The sequence below is a fragment of the Aethalodelphis obliquidens genome, unplaced genomic scaffold (genome assembly GCF_003676395.1).
Source record: "Aethalodelphis obliquidens isolate GAN/ISIS:26980383/991018 unplaced genomic scaffold, ASM367639v1 scaffold3, whole genome shotgun sequence".
NCBI lineage: Eukaryota > Metazoa > Chordata > Mammalia > Artiodactyla > Delphinidae > Aethalodelphis > Aethalodelphis obliquidens.
In genome coordinates this window covers 79,749,258-79,767,347 of record NW_020837947.1, presented here as the reverse complement: position 1 = coordinate 79,767,347, position 18,090 = coordinate 79,749,258, and the positions used below count along the sequence as shown (strand labels likewise).

The 18,090-nt window shown below is 34.9% G+C and overlaps 1 protein-coding gene across 50 annotated transcripts in view; it reads left to right on the top strand.

Annotated features, from left to right (window-relative positions):
- RIMS1 (regulating synaptic membrane exocytosis 1) overlaps nucleotides 1-18,090 on the top strand; it is a 471,448-nt gene that overhangs the window by 356,442 nt on the left and 96,916 nt on the right. For 27 of the 50 annotated variants that reach the window (XM_027092566.1, XM_027092806.1, XM_027092800.1 and 24 more), the window contains one exon: nucleotides 15,556-15,668. The exons of 18 other annotated variants lie outside the window; for them this stretch is intronic. In XM_027092566.1, coding sequence (XP_026948367.1) covers nucleotides 15,556-15,668 — 113 coding nt within the window. Of the gene's footprint in view, nucleotides 1-3,357; nucleotides 3,388-15,555; nucleotides 15,669-18,090 lie in introns of all 50 variants that reach the window. 5 more of the 50 variants (XM_027092571.1, XM_027092681.1, XM_027092749.1 and 2 more) reach the window with 1 other exon arrangement.

Here is an 18,090-nt window from a genome sequence, read left to right as displayed (position 1 = left end):
TCACTAAGCTACCTGGCCTAAGAGGATTTAAATACCAGGTTAAAAGGGTCACTGTTTTCTTCATGTGACCCAAGGTGCTATCCCATTTCTCAGTAAGTGAAATGATTTGTTATCGGTAAATGTTATCACATAAATATTACCAGAGATTTGTTAAGCAGTTTAGTGAAATACTGTTTAATTGGGGGTTGTAATATGAACGCAGTGGACTTCTATTTAAATCATGTATTGAAACTCTTCATCCCTATGAAACAACTGGAAGGTTAACATTTTGCATATTTTTCTCAACAGTGTTGGTTGTTTCTGGTGTAAAACTTGTATATTTCCTTCTGTACTGAGGGTGCTGGGTATGTGTTTTACTCACGCAAAGAGCTTTACTGAATGTATCACCGAAGTGTTAGTGGTCTAAGAAGATAAATACATTGTTTCAAAAACTGATCAGGCAGAGTTTGTACACAGAGTACTTGGTTATAGAAAAATTAGTGTAGATTTGAGAAGTATCAGTATATTGACACAAAAATGCTGCTACAGTAAACTCTGGATTTGTATTATTTTTTAAAATCATATATCCTGTTGATATATCATACTTTAGTATTCAGGGTCATTATAAGGGTATTCATTTACTTAATCAGGAAAATATAAGGCTATGTGAAACTCTGACTTTCTTTTCTGAAATAACCATGAATTCTTTGGAATTCTCAGTTCATGTGTTTAACAGACTTTCTCTTATCTGGGAACATTTTGAGAAGATAATTCATAATTAATGTTATTAAGACTGTAATTAGCAGTAGCCTAGATGAAATTGTTTTAAAATTTATTTTTTTAAATGTGGTGTTTATTTAACTTATCCATTCATGAACTCCTGTTGCACAACTAAAAGAACTACAGGTTCTAGTGTTCCGCTACAAACTCAGTGTTACTGGCCATAGCGTGCCAAAGATTGATATCCAAAAAGTCATTTGTTTCTAAAATTCTTTGCATTTCCTCCAGTTGCTAAAACACTTCCGGTTCAAAAGTATATAACGGTACTGCATATAACGCTCATATAGTGAGATTATAGTTTTATTATTCTGTAGAAATAAGAATTGCTTCTACAAAGTCAGATGGATTGTGTGCTGGACTTTGGTTTTTATAAAAGCTCATGTTCTGTTGTTGATATCAGTCAACATTACTGTTTATGATATTCGTATTCACAGTTGTCTTTCAGAGAAATCACCAATTTGTAAAGATTGAATTGAGGTGGGAAGAAAGGAGTGACTGAGGATGAAATTGGTGGAGTTATTTTGATAGTTAATATCACAAGTACATTCCTAAACACTTGCTACTTGAGGTTCCTGAAGTTTATCATCTTAAGAGTCATATAGATACAACCTTTAAAATATGACAACGAACATGTATTATTGTAACTATGTATTCTTCTATAAGTAAAATGGATCTGGTTTACTGTGTGATAATACTATGTGCTTTGGGGTGTTTGGTAAATGATGATACTGTCCTCCTTCGTCTTATTATGGATCTATTTCAAGCTGAACAGTTTACATGACATCTTTGTGTGTCCTAGAATATGTTTTTAAAAGTAAACTTCTAATTTGCTTCATGGATTAGACCGAATTTAGCTGTTGTCTAATCCATTTGAGATGGATTTCATTGATGTTCTTAGGGCTGTGGAATCATGTCATGTTTTTCTTTCCATATTATATGTTAAAATTTACTTCTATCTGCCATGAAGACTGGTGCAGAATGCAGCTTACTTGCAGTCAGTGAAAGTTCTACCGCACTTGACTTCTTTCCAGTTTTCTTTTATGTATATTTGTGGGTTTTTTTTTTTTAATTTTTAACAAAGGGTAATTTTCTTTTTTAAAAAAGATAACTGAGTTGATAAGCAGTTGTTGGTTAGGAGCAAACATTTCAAATGGTTTAGATTCCTGAATAGTGATACAACTTCCTGATGAACTTATAAAATAATTTTATTCATACACAGTTTCTGGTTACAATTATCTACATTATTTTGTTTAGGATCCATAGATTGTTTGCATGCTTCTTGTTTGGTTTTTTTTTTCTTGTAATTCAATTTTACTACTCTCTCCTTGTGCGATAAAACAAGTTATATTATTTTAAAAGCTAACATATAATTTGAAAAGATACACTTACTTAATTTTTGGAAAAGTATTTTAATGTTTCTTTTAAAAATTAGTAATGCTAGCCTATTTGCTACACGGAATCTGATTATGTTGAAGTATAGTTAGGGGAAAAGAAGAGGTGTGATAACAATGCAGATTTTGAGATAAAGTCGCTAAAAAGTAGCCTTAAAGTTTAGGTAACTCAAATGGTATGTGATAATTGAGAGCAAAAACTTTCAGGAAATTCCTCTGGGTATGTTCCAATGTTGTATTACAATGTAGCCCTTAGGTAGAGTGAGACTGAAAGCAACATAATTGGTTGCATAAAAATGTATGGTTTTCTGAAATCAACCAAGTGATTTTTGTGTGTGTGTGCAACCTAGTTGTCTTTTTTAAGAGGACGTATTTAAAGATCATTCATAAACTATAAACTAACACTTGATGTGCCAGTTATGTTTTATGTGTTCTGTTATTAATTCTGCTACCTAGAACTAATGGCACTCCCCTTCAAAATATCTAGATAGGCCATTATTTCTCAGTAAATGGTGCACCAACAAGGAGGCAGAGAAAGGCTTAAGAAATGTCTGAGAAATACAGCCTGCAAAGAACAATTTCACTTTGAGATATTTTAATATAATTACAGTAATTTGAGAAGGAAGAAAGGATTACTTAATTTAAAATATATTTTTTTCCAGGTGGAAAATGTTCCTGAATATTTTCCACAGTGAAGAGAAAATGCCTACTATCTAGCAAAAACATGGAATTTATTTTTTTATTATATGCTTTTTCAATTATCTGAAATGCTGTCATTTTTTAAATGAAAATGTTAGTTATGAACATTAAATATGCTTTTAAGTACATTTACAATAAAAAGTCACAATGGATTAAGGTTAAAATGTCTTAGTAAAGCGAGTGCTGTAATACTTTGCAATTCTTCAAAGGCAAGAAAAAAATAACACAAGATATACTTTTCAAATGCCAAGTATACAATATTAATTCCCCAATGTTTCTGTTTTTATTTAAAATCTTTAAATTGTTGCATTCATTCTTTCTTTGATTGATTTTAGTACCATATTGGAGATTTCCTCATGGTTTCTCATTGCAGTTTACCATGTCACATTATATGTTACGTATTTTTGTTATTCATGCCGTTGTGTTGATTCACATTTCCATGTCTAACTATAAATTTGCTGATTTCTTTCTTTTGTTTCCATCATTATGTGCATTTAATTCATTGAAGAACAAGAAAAATATAACTCATCCACAAAAGGTAAATATTAATGTAACTTTTTTAACAATTTAATATTGTTCCTTTTCTCTCATAGTATATGAGTTATCTAACTGTATTTATTGAAATAATGAGCCAAACTATTTAACAGATAGCTTTTTCCATGCAGTGATTTGGAAAGGCATTTGGTATTAACCGTTTTGTATGGTGAGCAGTTCACATCAAAGAGGAGAAGATTAAAATTAAGAGTATTTTTGCTTCAAAATGTATTTATCCACACTGACAACTAGAAAACGATTCTCTTTGGAAAAGAATAGCACATTTGTGATATGTTTTTGTTTATTTGCATTCCCCTGCTCTCATAGATAAAGGGTTTAAGTCGTACCTTCTGTGGTGCAAAGGAATAGAAAATCCTTGGGTTTTCCTTCGAAATAGCAGTAACCTTATGGCGTATTTGGCCCGCTGCAGTCATGCATCTGGGAAGTAGCTGCCGGGATGCTACTCCTCTTGGCCTCAGGAGGGTTAGAACACCCATCAGTTCTTTCTTCCTGAGGGACACAGGAGGGAAACCGTTCAGCCTGCTGTGTCGGCACCTTGCTGACCTGCCTTGTGGTCCTTAGGATCACATTTGATGTTTGGTCTTTGGACTTGAGTCCCACGTAGATGCAGACCTCCTCCGACTGTCTCGGGCCACCCTATTTGGTGTTACTGTTAGCTTGATAATTAAATATTTGAATAGGAGTTTTCAGCTTAATGAAATAATATTAACAATATTAAAAAGTTATATAATGCTACATAATTTAATAAAAGTATTTACTCAATATTTATAGATTCGTGATTGAGTTAATTTGTTGCCCATAGTAACCCTCAGAGTTAGTCCTGAGAGGGCCATCATCCTTATTTTATGAAAGGTAAAACTCAGATTGAGAGACATTAAGAGACTTGCCCATTCATACTGGTGATGTGACCTAGACTGCAAGCCCAGGGCTCTTGCTTTGGACCTCCTTCCTCTATACTTTAGTGCATCCTATTTTAATAGGCACAAATCCCAAACATATATCCCTAACTCCGAGTAGATTGAGGTATGTGTTACGTCTCTCAGTGTCATAGATTGAAAATGGGAGATAATATTCAATCACTTATCTCAGTTTGAATTTATAAACATATATTCCGGCACATAATACATATTCTGGCAAAGTGTCTGACATACTAGGCAATAAATAGATATTAATAAAAATCAAATGTTATTCAGTGAGATCCAGATGCTTTGGTCCCTAGGTTTTACATAGATTTCCGGCTATCTTGCATTTTTAACTCAGGTATCAGAAACACAAATTTAGGTTAAGTAGTACAAAAATGGCCAATACATTAGTACTTATATTCAGAAGAACTTATTTAGATTTGCAAGATAAATTTTAGTTTGCTAAAAGCATTAAATTTTATGTTGGAGATGGGTCATGAGCTCATTCATTTAGCCAAAAGGAAGAGAAATGTAATAATTCTTCATCTGGAGAGCTCTTCCTTCTATATTATTACTAGCCAAAAGCTATAATTTGCTAATCAAAACAAAACAAAATTCATGGGTTGTAGAACCTCGGGTGTACGAAGCGTGCCCCTTTACAGCCTCGCTACACAGCGCATCAGGTCGTTGCATTTTAACAAGGTCACTGTGTCCTGGCTGAGATGTGTCATCACTGTACCAAGTCTGCCTTGGACACGGGGTGTGGATAAGCTTCAACGGGATGCACCCCAGGGCTGTAAACCACCAAAGAGGCGCATCCCCAAATGCCGCCGGGAAGGCAGAGAGCAGCCCAGGATGCTGTACCTTCCCCCTTGGGATTTAAGGGAGCACAGCTTAGCAGGAAAAGCTTGGGAAGCCAGGAAAAGACAGACGCAAATTCAAGAGATTTCTTTAGCGTCCAATTTTAGACTCACCTGCCCCATAGGAAAGAAAACGTTTTATTTTGCATAGAACCCCTGCTGCTGTGAGCTGATCTTTTCTGGGGTCGCTCATATTGGAGAATTGAGTTATCTTGAGTGTTCCCTGGGTGATGGGGCCTGGCCCAGCCATGCTGAGCGAACGGCACAGGCCACCGACCCCTAGGGAGAGTTGGTTTTTGATGAATTGAAGACGAACTTGGAAGATGTTCCCAGTTCGTTGAGGCTTACGAGGTTTCACAAGATGCAAGATTTTCAGTGTTAAAACCAGGACAGCTCTGGGCAAACTGGGAAGGTTGGTGCCCCTCACTGTAGGGAACCACTATATAATTGTACAGCATGTTTTGCAAAGCACTTCCAGCGAGGTATAAAATACCGTGAACATTTTTAACGGTAGATGGAATTTCTAGGGCACTTCCTCTATGTCAGTGACTTGACTGAGCATGTCAGGTATTCATCTCATATTTGTACAACCACCTGAGACATAACTCTTCATATCCTCATTTGCCAACGGAGGAGAGCTGAAGCTCAGAGAGATGCGAAACCTGGTCCTGTGTCAGTCTTCATTTGGGAAGCGGTAGGACAGGGAACCGGGCTCGAGCCTCACTCCAGAGACCTCGTTCTGAACCACTCTGATAGGCAGCCTCTCCCACATTCGGCATTGACCGAGCACCCACTGTGCATCAATACCACGTAATTACGGTAATAACCTGGGCACAGCCCTAAGGAAGGTGTGATGACTCCCTTTATAGAAAGAGGGCACGGGGGTGACCCCACGGCCCGTGTTCTGTCCCCTGCCTCATGTCACTGTCACATCTTACACTCACAGCACCGGGAGGCCCTCTTAGGGGCCCTACCTCCCCCGGTGACCTGATTTGGGGCCGCGCGTCTGAATCTTCCAATCCCTGGCGTGCTCTTCAGGTGAAGCTTGCGCCTTGAGAACAGGAAGCCAGTGTATTTGGACAAAGATAACACAAATTTGGGGCTGAAAAGTTAACTGAGGAAATAGAAATGTTCCTAGCAGGTTATTTACCCTTTACCTCCCCCCTTTATGTTGGAAACTAATAGACCCTATCTTTTTAGGATTCACAGACTGTTTTATAGGCATATTTGAAATCATTCATTCTAAAAGTAAGCCAATTTTTCCCTCTCTGCTACATTTCTTGGACAGTTTTAAAGAGCCCATGAATGTAGTTTGGGGGCATCGAAATAATGATATAAGAAGATCAAAACAGAACCAGAAATTAAATGACTTCAAGGTGAGAAAAAATGTTATTATCATAATAAATTTCTAATTTATATGCCTTTAAGATAGTATTTCTTAAGTGCATTAACTTTTTGCCTTTTGGAGGCAATTTGGAATCATAACAAAACGCATTATACTGCCTTTTCTACAAATATGAATTCCCTTTATCATAAAAAATGTGTAATTTACACACACAGAGAATGAAAGGCAGAGTTCAAGTGACTAAACGGTTTAAACAGGAATAAAGAGCAAATAGCATCTGTTGCGTTTTGTTTTCCTGTTTTCGCTAATAAAATATATAATAATTATTGCAACCCGGCCACTTAAGAGTTATCTCTAGTCAACTGAATTTTTAAACTTCTATTAAACAAATGCTCAAATAAATTACCTATATCTGCTTTTTGAAATGTTGACAAGAGCAGTTTGAATGTTAAGTCATGCAAAATGTAATTTTTATGGAGCTATCAGCATGAACCTTAATTAGGTGTAATTCATATTAAAAAGTAAAAATCATTTTAATAATTTTCTGTTACATTATTTATTGTTTAAGTAGTTGCACCCTTAGTAGTATACCATGGTTATGAAACACGTTATAGGAAAATATTATGCAACTTGACTTTTGCCAAAATAAGTAAACTAATTTGTATGTATATTCTTTACAGGCAGCATTTTTTTAACTGTCATTAAGTAGAAAAGGATTCCAACTCTATTCACATTTTTCTTAGATGCATACTGAGTAGGTGCATATGACCCAGGTGATTCATTTGCTGTTATTGTGTATTAAGATTTCAAGTTCCTTAACCTTCTAGGGCTTTGCTTTTCCTGAACACTTACTATGAATATTCATGAATGTTTATCCATAAATATTTAGAGCGCCATTGGTAAAAGTGTCTAATTGATCCATTTCTCTTTTTGTCACAAACCCAGAACTATGGTTGTCATTCTAGCCTTCCCTTTAAACTTTAGGGACGTAGTAAAGCGACCCATGTAAAACAGTTCCAAATTCTCGGTTTTGACCCTTTTTTTCCATTCCGCTGATTCAAATGTGAATATTTATAATAGTAGTAAAGACTTTTAAAACTTCGAAGTATTTAACACTTAAATCAGCCAATGGTCAAATTGTCAGATATGCCCCCTTGAGGGAGAACATCGTTGCCCCTTCCTCCCTGGGGTCTGTGGGTCGTGCAGGAGAGGATGCTGAGAAAAGGCTGATATCTAGCCATGAACAGACTCTTTGATTTTTCTCCTCTAAAGCTGTACATTTCCCCTAAATATCGTACATTTTTTTTTGCAAGCTTTAAAATTTGTAAACACTTTTTACAGAAAAGAAGGGAAGAGACATTGAATTTAGTAGTTATGCCACATTGAGCCTTTCAAGATAGATTCCGTTGCCATCAGCATAATTGGAATAATGAAAAATGATGGATAAACATATTAGAGATACAGGGGATAAACAACACGACCCCTTGGGGAGTGAGTCTGTTATTCCCCGAGAAACCTTAATTCCATGGACTACTCTGCATGCTGAGTGTGTTCTAAGCAGTGCCTCGTGAGGAGGACGGTGCTCTCTTTCAAGACGGAAATACATTTAAAAACTGTTTACTACATCTGTAACTCTATTTCTGCTTTGTAGATAAGTTCATTTGTACCCTTTTTTTAGATTCCACATATAGGCGTTATCATGTGACATTTGACTCTCTCTGTCTGACTACTCAGTATGACCATCTCTAGGTCCATCCATGTTGCTGCATATGGCATTATTTCGGGGAGGGATAAATTAGGAGAGTGGGATTGACATATACAAACTACTATACGTAAGATAACTAACAAAGACCTACTACTGTATAGCACAGAGAACTCTACTCAATACTCTGTAATGGCCTATATGGGAAAAGAATCTTTAAAAAAAGTGGATATACATATATGTATAACTGATTCACTTTGCTGTACACTTGAAACTAACACATTGTAAATACTCCAATAAAAATTCTAAAAAATGAATCAAAACAAAAATAAAAGCAAGAGGTATGAGACTGAAAAAAATCATGTGCCTAAAACCAGAGAGATGTTACAATGTAGATGTAAACAGAAGAATTTTAAAGCCAATTTTTAATGCCTCTGTTCTGTTTAGAAACACCATGAGCAAAAGTTTTGTTTTAAAAAAAGACATTTTGTTCAAAGACACGATATAGGAAAATAATAAATAGGACAAAACATAAAACTCTTTAAAAACTTTTAAAAATAAAAAGCTGTTTAACTCTGTGTAACACAAAAGGGCAAGGTAAAATGACAGATTTTCATCTGACTTCCTTATCTGTCCAGTATCTGATTAATATTTTCAGTGTTACTCTGGGACTTGGCAACTTTGACACTGAAAGTGAGATCTGGGTCTGGAAATCCTGAGCTTTGTTTCAGGTAGTGGAGTGAAAATCAGCTATAACAAGAGACAGCCTTGGGGTTTGGGCTGCAGGGAGATTTGAGTGATGATACAGACAAATTACCTATTTCCCCTATGTCAATATTCCATTTCAATTATCTATACTAAAACACAGGCTGTTTTCTTTAAAAATCCTTAAAGGCAATGTGGTTATTCACTAAATGTGTTACTTACTTGTGTTTTATGTTTCTCATACTGGATAGATGTTATATTTTATTTTATTGTTTATGTAACTGTAGCATAATCCTTAACATTCAAGAGAATCATGCAGGGGTGCAAGGGAAACAGTTTTGCACATTTCTACCCTTGCAAATTGAAATGCATTTTATTCTAGGAAAATGACCCATTTCTGGCATTTCTGTATAGTCAAAATATTTTAAACATTTAATCTTTATTTATACATACTGTATATGTCAGGGGAAAGGAGGTGGTGTGTAAGTATTCTATCAAAGTTGCTTATTATACTCATATGACTCCAAAGATAAGGATGAACATGAAAGGACTACATTATCTTTTAACTGGAAAAAAAAAAAGATAGAAAATAACAAAATATAACCAGTAAATTTTTCCCCTTAACTTCCATGGTTTTGGTAAATTGGCAAATAAAAAAAATAAAAATGGTGGAAATCAGTTAATTGACTACAAGAGAGTAAGTCATTGTAGTTTTCCATTTTTTGAAAATGTGAAAAAAATATCAATACCCTATTGAAATAATACAGAGTCATAGACTGCAACAGCGGGAAGTTACTCTAAGTTACTTTCTCTTCCCTTTACAAATGTAAACTCCATAATGGACAGATTTCAGGACTGATCAAGGCCACGGTGACGGATGCTGATGCCGCTAAGGTTGTCATCTCTGCCGAACTTTCCCAGTCCTGAGTTCCGACCATTTTACTCCATTGCTTCCAGATGTATGGAAAATGTTCACACATCTTAACAATTTGTATTCCTCTAAAGTCTAGAAGGCTGTGTGTAGAGACTAGCATTGCAGTCTTGAATTTTCAAATATAAAACCATCTTTCTTTCTCTTCAGGCTGTGTATAGCTTATAATGATTACAGATTCAGTCAGCTAAATTTTTTCATCTTTTATTACTTTATAATTTTCACGTTTCCTATTATATTGTTTATTGTATTTGAGTGCCCACTAGTACTGATTTTTAACAATAAAATGCTTTGGAGAAGGGGTTTTTATCTGTGCTGTCAGTAACTGAGACATTGCAAGTGCTTCCTCCATCTGTTTAATTCTACCTGACAGCTTTCAGTTGTGTAGTCATTTATCATCGCTCTTTCTGAGACACGCACTGGACCAAGGTCGGGGCTTGACTGTCCAAACTCGCATTGTATCAGTAACAGCAAGGAAGCAGAGGCATTAAGTTTTCTATCATAAAGTGTGACAGCACTTTGTAGTTAACTAGACGAGCTTAGTTATCCTGTGCAAATGTTACCATGTTTCACCTTTGACACATGAACTAGCTAACCTTGTTAGAAAATAAAATACTCATAATCTTTTTACTTCAATATATTTAATAATATAGAAATTTTCATTATTCCTATTCTCTTTTACACTATTTCACCTGGAACACTTGAAAATACAGGCTTAACAATATATTACATGGATTATCTTTTTTGCCTATAAACACAAGCATTTGAAATTTCAAATTCATGTTAATTTCTAGATGCATAGGGAGAAATGTGAAAGATTTAAGGACTTTGAAGAGAAGAGCATATATAGTTTTATGTATATTTATATATTGTAAATAATTGTATTTATATAATTATAAATTTGTGAATAATATTTAAACCACATTTATGAAAATTTAATGTTTAACATAATTATCAAATTACACAGAATCATAATATTCACAATATTTTAAAGCAAGTCATGAATGTCTGCTAAGTCAAAGGAGTTTCCCAGAAAATCACATTTCTCTTTGGAAAAGGTGGTACTACAGAAATTTTTCAGTGGTGGGTTAAGGAAGATTTATTCATGATTCTTAAGCTTTCTTTTTTTTTTTTTTAAAGTCACAGGCCTCTTTAATAATCTTATGAAAGGGATAGATCTAGAAAAATGCATACAGACACAAACACAATATTTGCAAATGACTTCAGCTACTTCAGTTTCACCAAAGATCATCTATGATACTAGAATTCATACCAAAACATGGGGCATGAAAAGAGAAGTAATTATTTTAATGTCTTTATTTTTAATAATACCTAAGACTTTCCATTAGAAAACTCTAATAAATTACTTTTTAAATTGTATTTACTTTTCTCACCTTGCATGCTGCAATCAGTTATTCTCGTTGAGTTTAGAAGACAAGAAATTATTTCATAAGTATTGTTTTAGCTTAACCTCTATAAAAAAAGTTCTAGTTTTATACTTTCTTACTTGTAATGTTGAGCTGATATTTGATATATGTACATTCCTTGGATAAAAATACCAGAGTTTAAAAATAACAGTGGATATAGAGTAAAGTTGATCTAAAGAAAACAGATTAAGTTCAATACATATCTTTTAGGTAAATTAATATCTGCTTTTTAAAAAGCACAATTTATTCAACATCAAACACATCAGTCAGCTTGTAGAAAGCCCAGTGAAAAGTTCCAGCTCTTAAAAAAAAAGGCTTCTGTATAAAATTACAATGTTAATTACACCCTAGGGGCTAGGAGAAATGAATTATGTTACTATCACTCTATGGGCAATTATAACTGAAATAGCTGTACTATATGTAAGCTATATTTTCATTAAAAGACTAAGTGAAATTACATGATAATTTGTCATAGAAAATGAGAGGGGTTATTTCACTCTCTAGTATGTAGCAGTGTTTGAAATTTTTAAAAAAAAACAAAAAAACCCAGAAGTCCCCGAATTTAAAATCTTTTTAAAAAGGAATAGTAACTAGCACTTCAGTGGTTTTGTTGGTTTCCAATGCTAGCAGTATTCAGAATGCTCCTAAAATGTGAGTTTAATGCTAGGATTTGTGGAAGAATTAGAAAATATTTTATTTCATGTTTTAATTTTGCTATTGGTATTAAAATTGTTAATATAGAAATTTTAAATGATCAGTAATCATTCTTTTCAAATTAAGACATTTGAGCTCTCTGGGCTGTGGTTAATTTTACTTTTAGTGAGATACTTAACAGATAATCATATTCCAAGGATTCAATTAATTTCTAATCATTACCAAATATCTGTTATTCTCTCTATAAATCATGTACCTTAATCATCATGTCTTCTGGTTCAAACTTGTGACAAATATTCTATTTTAACTCATAAATTTTTCTTACTATTTAGATTGACACACCCATAATCCAGTAACGATGTCAATTTATTCCACAATATACAGTTGAAAAAGAAAATGCAAAATAAGAAAAATCTGTAGAAAAGTTAAAGAACTGCCAAATTAACACTGAAGCCTCTTCATTGATGTTTACGAAAAACAATTTTACTGAAACATGATCACGTGTATAAACAATTATTTTAGAATACACACGAATGTACACATAATCAGGAAATAATGAGAAATGTTTTTTTTAATGTTAATTATATGTAATTATCTGGCTTTTGATATGAGTAGGTCAATGATAAGCTGTTTGCATTTTGCTTCTGATCTTGGAATCCGAGAGCAAGCAGTGAGGACATAACAAACTACATTTTTGCTGGCAAGTCAAGGGGTCTAGTCATGACTGAAAAAAAACTAATTTGGAGATTTCCTTTCTTTGACAGATTAGAAGACGTCAAATTTCACTTGTTTAGGAACAAAGATAGTACATTAATCGTTTTCGGAAGGTCAAAGCGAAGTCATTTAAAACCATTTTAGGGATTCGGTTTGTTGTTGGTATTTTTTAAAGTCTTTAAAAAGCCTGCTACTGCTGCCTTTTTCCTTTGGTATTGGCCTTGGTTCTGTCTGTTCTGCCTCTGCTTCCATACCCAGTGAGTTTACTCTGAAAGCAGAATGACAGCTGTCGCCACCACCAGCAGGTCTTCTTGAGAGCGATACAACACAGAGAGCAGCCTTGTCCAGGAGTAAAAAAAAAAAAAAGACCACATTTAATAAAGGGAAAAAAAGAAATGAAACGAGTAAGAAAGAAAGGAAATCGCATTTACCTTTGTAAACTTTACAAAAGCCTGCAGAATTGCTAGTCTGGATGCAGTTGGTTTTAGAAAAGAATAAAAACAAAGTATAACGGAAAGTATCTAGCTTTTGACAAAACAATCTGCCTGGAGAGTCTTCCAGGTTCATTAGATGGAAAGCCGTCCTTAATTCTTGGAGGTGAAAATCGTGGTCTTCTCTAAGGGGCAGCTGGAACCCACAGGTACTTTGCTAATCACACACCACCTTGAAAAGAATCTGAATTCTCTTGCTTAATTTTGTCATGGCTTCTTGGCCACCAGCTGCTGCGTCCCTCAGGCTCACCCTAGGAATTCAGTGTCCCCATATCTTTCCTTAATAAGCTTTTTTCCCAAGCCCAGAGGGGAAAAACTATAGGATTCATTTCAGTTAGGCTACCACTGTGTTCTTATGATTTAGTTTCGAGTTTTGCAAAGTAAAGATTTAAAATCAACCATATCATAAGCTAAGTAATTCTATTTAAAGCAATGAGGTGTTGTCCTGGCAAGGTTAAATCACCAGAACTGCTTCAAGCTGCTTCAGGCAGTACATCTTGGGAAATAATCTTTTCAGTGTCCAGTAACTGACCCCCTAAGAATTACATGATGCTAAACGTAAAGGTCACAAAGCTATGGGCTAATCAACGTCAAAAATTTCTTTAAATTAATATCTTTGCTGAGAAGATTAAGCTAACACCATTTAAATCTGCTTTTATCACAAATAGAGATTACTTGGAATTGCTTTAAGCTTTAATCGTACAGTACAGCTGATTACAGTTCATTTGACTTCCTCAAAGCTCAAAGCAGGTGACCCAGGAAGTACCACGTCACAGGCAGATGGCAGAAAGAAGACACATGTACATTTTTCTCATTGGGTATACAGTCTTCTATAAATACAACTCACATTTTTCAATAACTTGTCTCAATTCCTAATTCTCTTGAGTAGCATTTTGCTTTATATTACTTATTATGACTCCTTATATATTGTCAAGTAATTAATACATTTCTGAACTGCTTTTCTCAAGATCTCTATTGAACCATCCTTTAGTCATAATAGTCATCACTTACGGTCTCAAGTCAACATTTTCAAAGCAAGTGTGCGTGATTGCTTCATCCACATAACTGTGACGTTAGGGATTGATAATCGTCTAATTTACTGAATTTAAACAGAGCTAAACATCTAACAGCTTGGTGTGAAAATTACAAGTAAAACATTTACCCACACATTTCACAGCATGTATTTATCTCCTGGGCTATGAGCCTGTATTTGAACACACAGTAAAAGCTACATATTTACTGAATTTTTATAACAAGTGTCAGTGCCTTTTATCAGGGATCACAGGCCATGTTTAATCACTGCAATGGAAAAAATGTGTCAACAAGTGTCTTTATAAACTCCTTGTAAGACAGGAAGTCAGCACTCACCTCAATTAGATGTATCAGAATGTCCACTCTCCTTTAAATCACAGGGCCTCTTAGCAGAAGCCCCAGTACATGAATTACAAAACAGTATGGGTTGTGGTCAGATACAGGTGTATATACACAATTTAAAAATAAATTGTAGCACTTGTTGCAGAGATTGGCAAGAGATAAGTTGTGAAACATAAACGTAGGTCTCACAACGCAGGTATACGCACATGACTGTATTCTTCAGTCTTCATTTGTAAGAATGTAAAAATTAAAGGCAGGGTTTTAAAGCCAAGCTGCTTGTGATGGATTCTGACTTAAAATAGCTCATACTTTATTGAAGGCTATAATTCTTCGCATCTAAACAATCACTCCTGTTACTTAGGAGATGATAAAGGCGTAACTGGAATACACATGTTTATTTACAAATTTAAATTAAAGAGCTAAAGTTCTATATCACATTTTCAAAAAGTATGAATTTCATTTATGTTTTCTTCAGAAATAGAAAACAAATCTTTTCTCTTAGCAAGTCCGTTTTTAAGAATGGCAAATATTCATGAAAAGCGGCTGGTAGAAATGAAGGATTTAATAAGAATGCCTCAGAAAAGCAGGCGCTCTTCCATTACAAGAGTTTTTAAGTGACTCTTGCAGCTGAGGGTGTCACATGGTGTGCATGCATGTAAATAAACACGTGTATCTCTGTGTGATGTGTTCTATCTATATGTACAAGCAACAACCAGTTCATTCAACAGGAAGCATATTTTCACAATTAAATTCGGTTTCACTTAATGACTCATGAATGGAACTGAGATTATTTCATATCCGATAAAGACATAGGATCCTTAGCTTTTGTTACTAACCGTTGTGTCCCCCATTCTGTGTGATTTGAGTCACGTTCCTCTTTAGAGCGACAGTTGCTAGCGTTGTATCTTCTGCCTTTTTTTTGTTAATCGTGTGATTTCGAAATTTTATTTGGTTGAAGTCGTATCAAAAGCATTGCAATCTTAAACCATTCGGTTCCTCAGAGGTGCTTCGGTGTTTTAATAGACTCCCGTTGTGTGTTTTTGCAGCAAGCTTAGTAGTGGAGGAGCGAACGAGACAGATGAAAATGAAAGTGCATCGATTTAAGCAGACAACAGGGTCTGGTTCTAGTCGAGAACTTGATCGCGAGCAATACTCCAAGGTAAAACCAGTAACCAACCAATAGTTCCCCTGGTAAAAAAGTACATTATGGGTAGCAGGTAGGACCAGTGAGCACCAGGTTACAGGAGAGAGGTTATCCTTCAGGTGATGCTCTTGCATCATAACCTCTCTCCTCTTGATATTTTCACAAGATATGTTTAGTAACATATTGTCTATTAACCTGGATTAAATGTTTTATTTAAAAAGAAAATGAAAATACTTGATATGAAAGTCACTTGATGATCGATTGTCGTGGTCAAATTCACATAAATAAGCAAGATATGTGAAGCCATTTTTAGCCATTTTATTGCTTGTATATCACTTAATATTGTATTTTAAATACTAAGATATAGATTTATACTCTTAAATACTATTTGAGGTTGATATTCTTATGGAGATTTCTTAGTGAATAACAGAAATTATGTGATGTGAGATTTCTTATTGACCTGTCTTTAGTGAGAAAAATAACTGATTTCAAAGTCTCAGAAACTGAGATCCACACAATTTCAAGTGAATAAAAATTTAATTTATATTTCAATATTATTTTGTATGGATGCAATAAGGAGTTTATAAACTGCTACCTAGCATCTGATAATTTTGATTAACATGTGCATAGAATTTTATACTTCATGAAGCAATATATTATTTCAATATTACTTTGTATGGATGCAATAAGGAGTATATAAACTGCTAACTAGCATCTGATAATTTTGATTAAAATATGCATAGAATTTTATACTTCATGAAGCAATTTTAAATTTAATATCTGCTTTATTTAAAAACCTTTTTTTTAGAATACTACAAAAGTGGCAGCAGCCACTACAGGAAAACCCGTGTCTTAATCTGATGTCAAGAATACTTTTGGAAGTAATGACCTTTACGAAATTCAAAATTAAATAAAACGTTGTTAGCTTGTTATATGAACCTAGAAAAACCTACTCATTTTTAAATATTGGAGGTTGTTCATTATATAGCCAGATATTCAGGGACTAACACAAAAATATGGAGGTGGTGACAAAATCTGATTTGTCACCAGCCCACCATAGAGCCATATGTGCTGGATGCCATCTTATCACTTTATATCTTAGTTTAGTTGCAGAAGGGTTGCAACTGGACAACGTCCAAGGTCGCTGTGATTCAGCGGGGCTCAACTCCCAAGGAGTCTGAAACGGTATTTTAAAAAGTAAAATCAGTAAAGAAAAGAAAAAATCAGTAAGCAAAATATCTTGGTGTTGCAGAGTTGCTGATTCCAGCTCCACATAGTTTTTCCTCCAGTTTGTTCTTTATGATATTATTACTTCATCTGCTCTTTGTCTGTCTTTATGGATATCATCATCATTTTTGCTTGCTTTTACCACAAATGCAGTAAGAATTAGGAAGCAGCATAAGTTAGGTTTGCTTCCTCCACTGTCGCGTGTTCTTATTTAGAAACGATCTTTAAAGCTGGAAATGTTTTCTTAATTTCTTAGCATTATGTCAAAGGACGAGGTCAAATAGAACAGCAGGGATAGGCAGAGCCAGTGCAGGAAACAAGAGAGAGATAAATAAAGAATCCGCGTAAAAAAACTGAAAGCCTTTTCTGAACTAGGCCTCACATCATTAATCCATTGATCAGAAACAAAATAAAAAATAAACTATAAAATGAAGTCCCCTAGAAGTCTAAATCACCACTAACACATATTCATAATGAAATCAAAAGTAGGTTTATCGGACTCCCCTGGTGGCGCAGTGGTTGAGAGTCCGTCTGCCGATGCAGGGGACACGGGTTCGTGCCCCGGTCCGGGAAGATCCCACGTGCCGTGGAGCAGCTGGGCCCGTGAGCCATGGCCGCTGAGCCTGCACGTCCGGAGCCTGTGCTCCGCAACGGGAGAGGCCATGACAGTGAGAGGCCCGTGTACCGCAAAAAAAAAAAAAAAAAAAGTAGGTTTATCTTGATCGGGAAATTCCAAATTCCCTGATGGGTAGAAATTTAGAACTTGAAAATACCTCAGAATGATCTTCACTTCCACCTCTTATTTACCAGATTCATGAAAACTGAGGCCCCCTCAGAAGAAAGGAGGTGCTTTCCCAACATTAACAAAGCCTTTCTAGGGAGTGGTGAGCCCACCAACTCCTGATCTGGAACTTAGATGCCCTTCGTTCCTCTTCTGACATCAATGAAATGTACACGTGACTCCAGTTTGATTCAGAGATTCTTCTATGGCTTTTGATTTGCATGCAGTTAAATTATCATATTCTATCATTCCTTCCTTATTTGCACAGACATTCTTTTCCTTTTCCTCTCTCATTGCATTTAAATATTAAAAATCCCATTACTTTCAAATACCTTACTATTGCTCTTACTGCATACATTGATACTACTATATTACATAAATAAAATTATTATAAATTATATTGATAAGTGTGAGATCAAAGATATGGTA